The following is a 13,020-nucleotide window of genomic DNA, read 5'->3' on the forward strand; positions in this document are numbered from 1 at the left end:
CCAGTATGATGTGTTTCCCCCTGATCACCACAGCCCTTCCCATTCTTCTCTATTGTTATACCTCTTACATCCATCTTCACGCATCGAACAATTCTACCCACGTGTCGACGACTTACACGGAGTTTTATACTCTTCTCTTTTCTCTCTCTCTCTCTCCACCCCCCCCACCCCATAATACCTAATTATCCTAGAAATACCCCTGACAGCAATGTCTACCTACAAGAGACCCCAGTCAGAGCCTATCGCCATTGTTGGCACAGGTTGTCGATTCGCTGGCGACGTAACATCACCAACAAAACTCTGGGATCTTCTCACCAACCCCAGACAACTATCACAAGAGGTCCCGAATAACCGGTTTAACGCCCAAGGGTTCTACCACCCAGACGGCGAATACCATGGAGCCACCAACGCAACACAGGGTTACTTCCTCGAGGAAGATCACCGCGTATGGGATGCCGGATTCTTCAACATCACACCAAAGGAGGCTGAGGCCATCGACCCTCAACAACGAATCATTCTCGAAGTCGTCTACGAAGCCTTGGAATCGGCCGGATACACACTCGAGAAATACGCTGGCAAGAAGGTTGCCGTATACGCTGGACTCATGACCCAAGATTACGACTCATTATGCCAAAGAGACGACATTACATCGAACCAGTACTTCGCCACCGGCAACTCAAGAGCTATTCTCTCCAACAGAATCTCATACTTCTTCAACTTCCGCGGTCCTTCCATGACCATTGATACAGCATGCTCATCAAGTCTCGTCGCTCTGCACCAGGCCGTGTTGAGTCTCCGATCTGGCGAGTGTGAGATGGCCTGCGTGGCCGGTGCCAACTTGATGATCACCCCCGAGCAGTTCATCAGCGAGGCCAGTCTGCACATGCTCAGCCCTACAGGTACGTCGAAGATGTGGGATGTAAGTGCAGACGGATACGCCCGCGGTGAAGGCTTTGCAGCCCTGTTCATCAAGCCCCTTTCACAGGCTTTGAGAGACGGTGACTCCATCATCAGCATCGTGAGAGAGACCGGCGTCAACTCGGACGGACGCACTCAGGGTATCACCATGCCCAGCCCCCTCGCTCAAGCCGAGTTGATTCGGGACACGTACCGTAGATCCGGTCTGGACTCCCAAAACCCCATCGATAGACCTCAATACTTCGAGGCCCACGGAACGGGCACCCAGGCCGGCGATCCCAGGGAGGCTCAGGCCATTTCAACGGCATTCTTCGGCAACGAGGCCAAGACTACTGCCGAGAGTGTCGACAACAAGCTTGTGGTCGGATCCATCAAGACGGTCATCGGCCACACGGAAGGCGCCGCGGGCCTAGCCGGCCTGCTTAAGGTGGTCCACTCCATGATCAACAACTGCATTCCACCCAACCTGCATCTCAACACCCTCAACCCTAGCGTGAAGCCGTTCTACGGCCACCTCCGTATCCCTGTCGACATCGTCCCTTGGCCCCAGGCCCCGACTGGCCAGCCCCTCCGAGGAAGCGTAAACTCCTTCGGCTTCGGCGGCACCAACTCCCATGCCATCATCGAGAGGTATGAGCCGAGCATCCACGACGAAGTCGCGAAGCACTTCGCTCCGGCCCTGGAGACGCCAGTCCCCTCGCTCACCACCACCTCCTCCTATGATGCCGAAGCGCCCGCCGTTGGCCTTCCTCTAGTTATCTCCGCCAAGTCCCAGAAGTCTCTCGTCGCCGTGGCCCAGGCCCTCCGCGACTTCATGGTGTCCACCGACAAGTCGGCCGACGAGGTCGCTTACAACTTATACGCCCACCGTTCGGCCCTGACCTACCGCACTGCCATCAGCGCGGACTCCCGCGATGGAGTCATTGCCGCGCTTGACAACCTCCTCTCCAAGGCCGGGTCTTCTTCCAACCCAGAGCTTGGTGTTCGCGCCAAGCTCGACGGCGGCGAAGTCAAGATCCTCGGCATCTTCACTGGTCAAGGAGCGCAGTGGTCTGGCATGGGTCGCAAGCTCTTCCACTCTAGCAGCGTCTATCGGAACACCATTGAGAATCTCGAGAGGGTTCTCGAGGCTTGCCCCCACCCTCCCACGTGGTCACTCATCGAGGAGCTCATTCACCAAGAGGACTCTTCCCGCATCAACATTGCCGCTCTCTCCCAGCCTCTTTGCACGGCGGTGCAGATCGCTCTCATCGATCTCCTCGGCAGCATCAATGTCTCCTTCCACACTGTCGTCGGTCACTCATCCGGCGAGATCGGTGCTGCCTATGCCGCCGGCGTGCTTAGCGCCCGCGATGCCATGCTCATCTCCTACTACAGGGGTATGTCTGCTCACCTTGCCGGCGGCAAGGATGGACAGAAGGGCATGATGATGGCTGTCGGTATGACCCGCGCCGAGGCTTCAGCCCTCTGCGCCCGGGATGACATCAAGGGCCGTATCTGGGTCGCTGCTAGCAATGCACCGTCCAGTGTCACCCTTTCTGGAGACGTGGACGCGGTCAAGGCACTTCAGGTTGAGTTGACCGAGGAGAAGAAGTTTGCTCGTCTTCTTGTTGTCGATACTGCCTACCACTCGGCCCACATGGAGAGGCCGGCGGCCCAGTACATGGAAGACTTGGCTGGCTGCGGCATTGAGCCGAGACAGCGCAACTCGACCGTCTGGATCTCCAGTGTGTATGCTGATGGCACGGAGCCAAGCATTGAAGAGCTCAAGGGTCCTTACTGGAAGGACAACATGGTCAAGGCCGTCTCCTTCTACGAGGCAATCGACCTTGCTCTCAACTCCCAAGGCCCCTTCGCCAGTGCCGTCGAGGTCGGTCCTCACCCCGCGCTGAAGGGTCCCGTCCAGCAGACTGTCAAAGCTGCCACTGGTGGCGCTCTGTCGTACGCCGGCCTGCTTGACCGCAAGAAGGATGACAGACACGCCTTTGCCGAATTCCTGGGCTTCACATGGAACTACTTTGGCACCGATGCCATCGATTGGAACCTTCTCGTTGCACAGTCTACCCAGCCTGGTCTCTCGTCTTCGAGACTGGAACTGCCTTCCTACCCATGGGACCACAGCCAGATGCACTACCGTGAGTCTCGCATCGCCCACCAGTATCATTTCCGCGAGAGGGGACCTCATGAGCTTCTTGGTGTCCGTACTCGCGACGATACGGAGTTTGAGATGAGATGGCGCAACATCCTCAAGCTTGAGACTGTCCCTTGGATCCAGCACCACAAGTTCCAGGGCCAGGCTCTGCTTCCTGCTTCTGCCTACTGCGTGCTTGCACTGGATGCTGCCAAGGCTGTTCTCAATGGTCGTGAGGCTTCGGTTGTTGAGCTTACGGATCTCGAGTTCATGAGCGGTATCTCCCTGGAGGCCAACACGTACGGTGTTGAGATTTTGGTCTCGTTGAGCATCGCGCCCCCTTCCACCAAGGGCCGCTTGGCTGGTAAGATCATTGAGGGTGTCTTCACCATCACGTCCTGCTACGCCGATGGTGTCACTCCCATGCAGAAGAACTTTACCGGTAACCTTCGCATCTACCTTGGCGAGCCTTCCGAAGATGCCCTTCCCACACGCGACCCCTCCATGGCTGAGACGCTTCCCGCCGACACCGACTCCTTCTATCAGATGATGTTGGACATCGGCTTGGATTACACCGGTCCCTTCCGCGCTCTCCAGAGCATCGATCGCAGATACAACTTCTGCTCGGCTACTCTCCAGAAATTCCACGGCACTGATACCACGGTACTCGGAGTCAGCCCCGCCACCCTGGACAGCTGCTTCCACTCCGTGTTTGCCGCTGTGGCTTCGCCCGGCGACAAGTCTCTGTGGACTTCTTTCCTTCCCAGAAGCATTGAGAAGATTCGCTTCAACCTCGCGCTCTGTGATGGCAAGCCTGCAGACAACGCATCCCTGCTCGTCGACTCAGTCATCACTCAGGAGATTCCTCGCACTAAGACCGCGACGACCAAGTTTGTAGGCGACATGAGCATCTACAACCCCGATGGCGAGATGGAGATCCAGGTTGAAGGCCTCATGGTGGCTTCTTTTGCCAACTCTAAGCCCGAGGACGACAAGGAACTCTACCTCACCACCGTGTGCGATCTGGACCCTGAGCACGAGATCATTGCTGCCGACCTTAGCCAAGAGGACGTCGCTACCGAGCGTATCTTGCTCGAGGCCTGCGAGAGAGTCGCGCGCTTCTACATCCACGATGACTCGCTCAAGGATCTCTCATCCTCGCCCGTCTTCTTCACCCCGCCAGCCACGCCCATGTCTCCTCCCAAGGCCAGACCGTCAGAGGCTTCCCCTAGCCCTTGGCAACAGGACACTGCCGAGTTATTGGATGCCTACATCCTGCAGTCTCCCTTCCAGCACGCCCTGAGCTTCATCCGTTTGCTTGGAGAGAACATCCCCGATGTCCTCCCCGCGATGCTCTCGACGATCATCCAGGAGGCCAAGCAGCTTCATCGCTTCCGCTCCCACGTCAGCCGCGTCGTCTCCCAGTTGGCTCACCGATACCCTCGCATGAGAGTGCTCGGTCTGACCGACCCCGAGACGGCGCTCACAAAGCATGTCATCGAAGGCTTCAAGGGCTCGTTTGTTTCCTACACTTTGGGTAACGAGACTGAGCCGGACCTCCTGGCGAGGGTCTCGTCCGACGCGATCAAGAAGAAGATTGACACTGAGCACACCAAGATCCTTGACAATGAGGACAGCTCGTCTCTCCAGCCGTTTGACCTGGTCGTTCTGACGACCTCGATTGTCAAGGGCGCTGAGCAGCGCTCCAAGCTCAAGCAGGTTCAGAGTCTCATGAAGCCCGGTGGTTTCCTCATCCTCATTCATGAGTCGATGAGCCCCCTTCGTGACAGACTTCGTCGCGCTTTTGGTGTTAGGAGACAGGCTGACTTGCCGCTTACTCCCCCTGAGTGGCCCGACCTTCTCGATGAGTGCGGCTTTGCGCGCGTCTCCAAGAACGCTGAACAGTTCTTCGCTCCCGACTTCTCCCTCATTGTCAGACAGGCTGAGTCGGACATCAAGCACGCGGCTCTCAGCCCCCTCAACAGCTCCGTTCCCAAGGTCATGGGCCACACCCTCATCATTGGTGCCCAGGAGAACACGGCCGACCTGTCTGCCGAGGTGCACCAGAAGCTGGGCCCATTGTGCAGCAGCATCGACATCATCGCCGACTTGGACTCCCTTCAGCCGGCCATTTTCAACGAGATCGGCTCTGTCATTTTCCTTGCGGATCTCGATGAGCCCATGATGAGCTCCATGACACCCGAGCGTCTCGATCTCTTCCGCGCCCTGATGGCGCCTGAGAAGGTTGTCCTCTGGGTTACTATGAACTCGCGCGCCGGCAACCCTGAGCACGCGGCCACTTTCGGTTTCTGTCGCTCCATGCTTGCTGAGATCCCCAGCCTGAAGCTCCAGATGCTCGACTTGGACTCCCGCCGCGACTCGAGCGACCTCGTCGCTGAGACCTTCCTTCGTCTCAGCATGAAAGCTCTGCACAGCGCAGCCCAGGATGGCAAGTTGCTGTGGTCTCACGAGAATGAGATCTTTATGGAGCACGGCAAGAGGCTTATTCCTCGTCTTCTTCCCTGGAAGGAGGGCAACGACCGTGTCAACTGCCCTCGCCGACTTGTTGCTGACGAGGCCAACACTCTCAAGCAATGCGTCGAGGTTATCTCTGCCCAGTCTGGCGATGGATCCGCCGTTTACACTGCCAACATTGTCGAGGAGACTGACATTGATGATGCTGTGGCGATCCCCGATCAGAGCGTCATCCAAGTCAAGTACAGCTCAGTCGAGGTCATCAACTTTGGACTCAAGTACGCTTCCCACGTCTGCATCGGCAAGGAAGTCACTTCCGGCGAGCTGTGCCTTGCCATGACCAAGTCCAACTCGTCCTACGTTACTGTCCCCAACTCTTGTGTCTTCCAGCTCAGCAGTAGCAACATTGAGCCCAAGCTTTTGCTAGGTCTCGTCCTGAGATACCTTGTGGCCTTGTCTGTCGCTGAAGACATGATGGAGCAGACTGTGCTTCTCCTGGAGCCTGATGTCGCTCTCTTGGAGTGCATGAAGGAGGTTTTTGAGGCAAAGGGTGCGAACGTCATTGCTTGCACCACCAGCGGATCGAAGCGCAAGTCCTTTGGCCAGCGTTACATCCACCCTTACGCCAGCAATCGCCAGCTCAAGGCACTCTTCCCTGCCGACGGAGCTTCCGTCATCGACTTCCTCCCCGAGGGCAGCGAGCTCTCCGAGACCATCCTCGACTGCCTTCCCGAGAACTGCGAGTACCACTCTCGCTTCTCCCTCCTGACTTCCGAGCACGTCGTCGCCCTGGGTGACTCCATGGATATTGAGCACCTCTGGGAGACTGCCATCGGAAAGGCAATCACCAACGTCAGAAGCATGAACGGCCGTATCGGCTACCCGACCCTGGACACCATCTCCGTCCCTCAACTCCTCGACCACACCGGCAGCAGCAAGCCCTTCCAGATCCTCGACTGGCGCGCCGAGCGCGAGGTGCAGCACATCGCCAAGCCCCTCTTTGGCACGCAGCTCCTCCGCCCTTACAAGACGTACGTCCTCGTCGGCCTGACGCGCGACATGGGCCAGAGTCTATGCAATCTCTTCTTCGAGCACGGCGCGCGCCACATTGTTCTCGCAAGTCGTAACCCCAATATGCAGCCTCAGTGGATTGAGGACCTCAGCAACAAGGGGTGCGAAGTGCGCATCGAGAGGCTCGACGTCACCAGCATCGAGAGCGTGCGGGCTTTCAAGCAGAGACTAGCGCAGGAGATGCCGCCGGTCGCTGGTGTCATCAATGGTGCCATGGTACTTGACGATCGTGTGTTTGCGCAGATGGACGTCGAGACCTGGAACAGGGTCATGCGTCCCAAGACGGTTGGCTCAAGCAACCTCGACGAGATCTTCTGCGAGGCCGACATGGAGTTCTTCATCATGACTTCTTCCTTTGCTGCGCCCGGCGGTCACGGCGGACAGTCCAACTACGCCGCAGCCAACATGTACATGAACGGTCTCGCCGCCAACCGTCGCATCCGCGGCCTGGCAGGCTCGGTCCTCAACATTGGCGTCATCTACGGCCTGGGTCTCCTCCACCGCGAGCGCACCGACATCTACGCGTTCCTCGAGAAGGACGGATACCCGCCCATCTCGGAGCGCGACATCCACCACATGTTTCTCGAGGCCATTGTCGCGGGCCGCCCTCTCGACGGCCAAATCTACGATATTACAACTGGTCTCAGCCGGTACAATGCTAACCGCGAGGACAAGCTGCACTGGCAGATTGACCCGCGCTTCTCACACTTCACCTTTGAGGATGATGATGAGGGTAACGAGGGCGAGGGCCAGGGCAAGCAGAGTCTCAAGGAGAAAATCAAGACCGTCGAGGGCGGTACAGAAGAGGTTGCGGCGGTGTTGACTGAGGGTTTTGCCCGCTACCTCGAGGTCGTCCTCGGACAAGGCGAGGGCAGCGTCAAGGGAGAGCATAGCGTTGGCGAGCTGGGCATGGACTCGCTTGTTGCTGTGGAGGTGAGGGGGTGGTTTTGGAAGGTGATTGAGCGAGATGTTTCTGTGATGAAGATCCTGGGCAGCGCGAGCGTTGCAAAGTGTGAGTTTCTCTCCCCTTCTGATCTTTGCCTATTGGACTTTGACTGACTTTTGGAAATAGTGTGTCTTGAAATTGCTGATGGCTATATCAAGGAGAAGAACAAGGCATAAAATGCCGATACCATACTCTACGGGCTAGACCCGAGAGTGAGAGGGGAACCAAGAAGGGCTGTGAAATCTTCTTACCAGTACCTCCTCTGAGAATATGTTATGTACCATCATGTCTGCGCTGCATTTCACGTTTACTTTTTGCTTTTCCTGTTTTTACTATGCATTTCAGCCTTGGGGTTTGGTGGATGGATGGATTTGATGTGGTTGGGAAAATTGGTTGTTCCTTTGTCAAGTCTGTTACAGCTATGATATCTTTTTGTATTTGTTTGTATGATTTGGTGTATTGGGCTGGAAGGATGGCTTTCTGGACTTGGATAGGAATACTTGAGATGTGGAGATGGAAATATCTGGAACTCGGTCAGTGACTTGCTCATCAAGTCGTTTGTTTTTTGCTTCATGCCTGGTTTGGTTTTTTGACTTTGAGATATACCACAGTCCCTACAAATATCTATAGCTGTTTGTTAGAGTAACTTGAAAGATTTTGTTCCTCACTTTGGTCTTCCCATATCTTGATTCCTGGTTGTAATTTGGCTTCGCTGTGATGGAGTCTCCATGCTCTTCCTGAAGCATTCTGAAGGTAGATGGCCAGGCAATCCATGTTGAGCAGCGGACCAGGAATTGCCCACCAAGGAGAATCAAGAATCAACACATTTCATCCCCCAAAATGTTAAGCTTTCCAAACCCACAGATTGCAATATAACCATTCGGGCAAGACAAATGAACCGTCCGAACCCCAACTTCCAGGAAGGATCCCGCTCATCCGGCCGTGGCATCCAATGTGGATCCCGCCCGTTGCCTCTTTGGGGTTGGGGATGCCCTCCCTCCGCGTCCTCGCATCAACACCACGCTACCACCCGGCCTGCCGGCCTACCATGATCCACTTCCATCTTGTCAAGTGTGCTTCTCAAGCTTTCTTGCCCTAGTCTCCCCCTCCTCTCCATCCGTCACCCCTCTCTACACTTGGTTGTTTGCTCTTATGGTTTGGTCGAGTTGTTTACACTTACCAAAGCGAACCGCGGACCTGGGTCCTACGAGCTTGCCGTTTATTCCCAGGCACGAGATGAATCTCCGCACGAACGGGGGGCGTAGGGGAGGGGTCCCCTAGATACCGACGATCCCCCCCCCCAATGATTGCAGGGAACCCCTTCAGGTTCGAACGAGCCTCTGCGGACTGATGGCTTCGGAAGCACCGCTCGACCAACTTCCCGGTTTGGATTGGGTTCACGGACGGATCACGGATGGAGGTTCCCACCGGAGAGCACTGAAAGCGGGATGGGGTGATGTAGTATTCAAGGAAGAGGGGGCAAGTTCGTATGTCTATATAAAGACGACATGCCGTGTTGCCCATCTTTGGGTCCTTGGTTGTTTGTGGTAGGTTGGTCTGTTCCCTCTGTAATCGCAATCCACAACGACAATGGCTCGTATCACGGCATACGTCCTCGTCGCTGCCGGTCTGGCCCTCTCAGCCAACGCGCAAGCTCCCGTCTGGGGACAGTGCGGCGGCACAGGATGGACGGGTTCAACTAGCTGTGCTTCTGGAGCGTATTGCTCCTCCCAGAATGCTTGGTACTGTGCGTATCATCGAGTCGGTGAAGGGGATGGATGTTCGGGCATCAAAAGTTGACTTTCTGTAGACCAATGCGTTCCCGGAACGGCACCGGCCGTCTCCTCCACTAAAGCCACCAGCGTTCCGGCCTCGACTACCAGCCGTGCCGCGACCATCACCACCTCCGTCCGCTCCGCCTCTTCATCCCGCGCCCCGACATCAACCGCCACCTCCGTCCCGTCTCCTTCCGGGCCAAAGTACTTCATCACCTTGTAAGTCACACCGCATACCTGTTTTACAGCAAGAGAAACCACAACTAAACAAACCCCCAGCGGAGACTCCTACTCCCAAACAGGCTTCAACATTAACTCCACAAAACCCAACCCCCAAAACCCCCTCGGCAACCCAGACCTGCCCGGCTGGACCGCCTCAGGCGGCCTCGACTGGGTCGGCTTCATGGCCACCCAGTTCAACGCCTCCCTAACCTACTCCTACAACCTAGCCTACGGCGGCGCCACCACGGACGCGAGCCTCATCGCGCCCTATGCGAGCACGGTGCTCAGCTTCATCGACCAGGTGGCCGAGTTCTCGCGCAGTCTGGCCTTCAAGCCGAGCTGGGCACCGTGGACGGCGGATAACACTCTGGTGGGTGTGTGGATGGGCGTTAATGATGTGGGAAACGCGTTTTGGCTTTCGAACCGGGAGGCGTTGTTGGTGCAGGTTTTGGGGCGGTATTTTGATCAGTTGCAGGTTTTGTATGATGCCGGGGTGAGGAAGTTTGTGTTGCTTGGTGTTCCGCGTGAGTCTTGACCTCGGCCTTTTATCTACTCCTTGCGTTGAGACCGCTCATCAAGACTGACGACACGTTCACACAGCAACCCAAAAGACGCCCCTCATGCTCGCCAACGGCGCCGACTCCAACGCCCAGCTTGCAGCGGCTATCAAGCAGTACAACGACCTCGTCACCAGCAACCTCGCGACCTTCAAGGCCAAGAACTCCGGCATCACGTCCTGGATTGTCGATACCACTCCCGCGTTTGACAAGGCCATCAACAACCCGACTGCTTACGGCGCTCCTGATGCCACGTGCTATAATGCCGATGGCGTTAGTTGCTTGTGGTTCAACGACTACCACCCTGGCGTGCAGATCCAGAAGCTTGTGGCTCAGGCTGTTGCGGCTGCTGTTGGTGCGCCGTGGTTCACTTGTTAGTAGCCCCGTTTGACAGCAGTTCGTGCTTGTGTTCTAACGGAAGTTGTAGCATAAGTGGGCTTGGCTTATGTAGCTGTCACAAAAAGTAGTCGTCCAGATAGTCAGTCTAAGCTACGAGAATTGCGAAGAAAATTGTCCGAATTTGTGATGCGTATGACATACTCTAACTCTCATAATGAGAGATCTCAACTGAACAATCTAACTGAGGTATCATGACCTCCATCTCGCTAATCATAGACTATCAAGGATCAAGATGACTTCGTGAGGTCATCGCTTACAAAAACAACGCGCGTCTTCCCCAATCCTGCCTCGCTCCATCCCTTCTCAACATCCTTCATCGCAATCACCTTGACTTCCTTGCCCTTCAATCCAGCAGTCACTCCAACCATCCCACCAAGCTCATTCGCATACTCCCTCATGAGCCAGCTCCCCGGGCCAGCACCACGGAGGGCAACCCTCTTCCCCCGCAAGATCGCCCCGGGAAGATTTATGTCCCCATCGCCAGACACGGAGCCAATGTGAACATACTGCACCTCCTTCTCCGACTTGGGCAAGGCTTTCAGAAGTTCCACGACCGGAGCACCGTAGACATAATCCAACACAACATCCACCTCACCCAGCTTCGACCAGTCCGTCTCTCCACCATTGAGAACGATGCGCTCGTCAATCGGAATCTCCTCCATAGCAGCAGCGTTCCTCGCAATGCCAACAATTCGTCCCGCGCCCTTGGCACGAGCAATATCGACAGCTACCCGTCCACTCGCACTCGTCACTCCCAGAATCGCAACAGTGAACCCCTTCTCCTGCGGCGCCGCGCGCGCAGACAGCGCCATCCAGCTGCTCATGACGGGGTTCATAAACGCAGCGACGACAGCCGCGTCCGCGCCCTCTGGAAGTGGTGCAACCGCGGCTCGCTCGACATTGACGAATTCCGCAAAGGTGCCTGTCGCGAGGGCGGTGAAGAAGTAGCGCTGGCCGGTGGTCGGGTCCTCGCCTACGCCGTCTGCGCCGGGGAGGTGCGGAAGAGTGGATGCCGTGTAGTGTTTTCCCGAGGCGCGGGAGAGGACGAGGCGGTGGACGCCTGTTGCGAGGACGCGGAGGCGGATTTGTGTTGAGGATGATTCTGGGAGGTCCGGGACGGTTGTGTAGGTTGGGGGTGAGCCCCAGGTGTTGACGAGGGCTGCGTGCATTGTGTATGGGTGGGATTGATGGGCTTGACCTTTGAGATGGTTTGCTGAAGAAGATAAAGCTGATGTAGTGCTTAGATATTGACTCTGGGTCTTGAGAAAGTTGGGATGATGTCTGGGGTTGAGACTGTTATATACTGTTCGACGGGTGAACAAAGAAAAGCAGACAAACATTGTGCCCAACCGCATCGTTCAACATGCCAGAACCGGTAAGTTACCTCGACATACATACTCTCACTCAAGTACACACTTAGATACTTAGGGGCGGCGCCACTGCGAGACGCTGAGCATGCATTCTTTTGCGTAGTAAGCAAGCCCAAAACATGGCTCCCCTCACTGCGCCGCGCGCTCGGCATTAGAAAGTAAACCGCGCGCGGCCGGGAAGCATTACTCTAAATAACGGGTTAGACTAACGAGTTCATCTCGCGTCGCGGTGGCAAAGATTGGCCTCAAAGCTCAAGCTTTCTTTCCCGCGCGACAAGCTTTTGTGTAGGGCTGAATAGGCGGAACTGGCTTGACTGGCTGGCTAGAGACACTAACCGGACTGCGTAAGCCGTGCGGAGCGGGTCGCAACAAGTTGTGTGTCATTCGGGACGCCGGCACCGCAAGCGAAAAGTCCGTCGGCCTTCCGGAGTTCCACGGATCCTTCGTTCAGAACGGGACACGAACACACCACCCTCTCATCGGCGTCAGCCACCGTAGCCGGGCGACGGAAGACGCCTCCTTCTCCCACGAGTGATCTGCTTTTACAATACCATCGAATTCCTTCTGGGAGCTTAATGCAGCACTACGACTCTGGAAGTTTTTACTGATCTCTTTGCCGTCCGGAGAAAACTAATGCCCGTATCGCCCTTGCCGTAGGACGCTTGTTCCCGATGTCCGTACTAAATCTATCCACAACCCGGCCGGGCTCAAGACGCGGGCGCCATCGACAAGGTAGACGTAATTCTCGATTGTCGTATAGTCACAATGTAGGCATCAAGATGTGTAATAAAGAACGGTTATATATTAAAAATAAGGAATAGCTACGAGGCTTATTTTAAAATAAATAATATAAATAACTAAAAAAATCTTAATAATTAGGTAATTAAGATTACGTGACGGGTAGTAAAGTTTTAAATAATGGAATTTATTATAATATACCTTCTTAAATATAATATTATTTAAAAAATATAACGTGGTTCATCAGTCAGCGACGAATATCAGTCAGCGACGAACTTTTTCCCATGCACGTAATGGTATTTACTATTGCACAACCACAACACATTGAATTAACTATCCCTCATTACTACTCGAATCATTTGATAATTCCGTATCCTTAGAACAGGTTCGCGCATTATGACCGGTCTCGCCACACACA

The 13,020-nt window shown here is 55.5% G+C and overlaps 3 protein-coding genes across 3 annotated transcripts; 2 read left to right on the plus strand and 1 right to left on the minus strand.

The window, feature by feature from the left end:
* Positions 1 to 208: 208 nt before the first annotated feature.
* BDP81DRAFT_400382 (beta-ketoacyl synthase domain-containing protein) lies at positions 209 to 7,717 on the plus strand (the record flags this gene model as incomplete). The annotated part of the gene is made up of 2 exons (XM_060588684.1): positions 209 to 7,607; positions 7,668 to 7,717. The coding sequence occupies 2 exons, from the start codon at positions 209 to 211 to the stop codon at positions 7,715 to 7,717; spliced, it is 7,449 nt and encodes a 2,482-aa protein (XP_060438420.1).
* Positions 7,718 to 9,018: 1,301 nt separating this feature from the next.
* BDP81DRAFT_441679 (fungal cellulose binding domain-containing protein) lies at positions 9,019 to 10,601 on the plus strand. The gene is made up of 5 exons (XM_060591614.1): positions 9,019 to 9,288; positions 9,352 to 9,535; positions 9,596 to 10,062; positions 10,139 to 10,468; positions 10,523 to 10,601. The coding sequence occupies exons 1-5, from the start codon at positions 9,132 to 9,134 to the stop codon at positions 10,525 to 10,527; spliced, it is 1,143 nt and encodes a 380-aa protein (XP_060438421.1). The 5' UTR covers positions 9,019 to 9,131; the 3' UTR covers positions 10,528 to 10,601.
* On the minus strand, positions 10,586 to 11,967 carry BDP81DRAFT_441681 (quinone oxidoreductase). The gene has a single exon (XM_060591615.1). It carries the CDS (start codon positions 11,847 to 11,849, stop codon positions 10,722 to 10,724), a length of 1,128 nt encoding a protein of 375 aa, XP_060438422.1. The 5' UTR covers positions 11,850 to 11,967; the 3' UTR covers positions 10,586 to 10,721.
* Positions 11,968 to 13,020: the final 1,053 nt, after the last annotated feature.

Source organism: Colletotrichum phormii, assembly GCF_030913505.1.
Source record: "Colletotrichum phormii strain CBS 102054 chromosome Unknown BDP81scaffold_36, whole genome shotgun sequence".
Lineage (NCBI taxonomy): Eukaryota > Fungi > Ascomycota > Sordariomycetes > Glomerellales > Glomerellaceae > Colletotrichum > Colletotrichum phormii.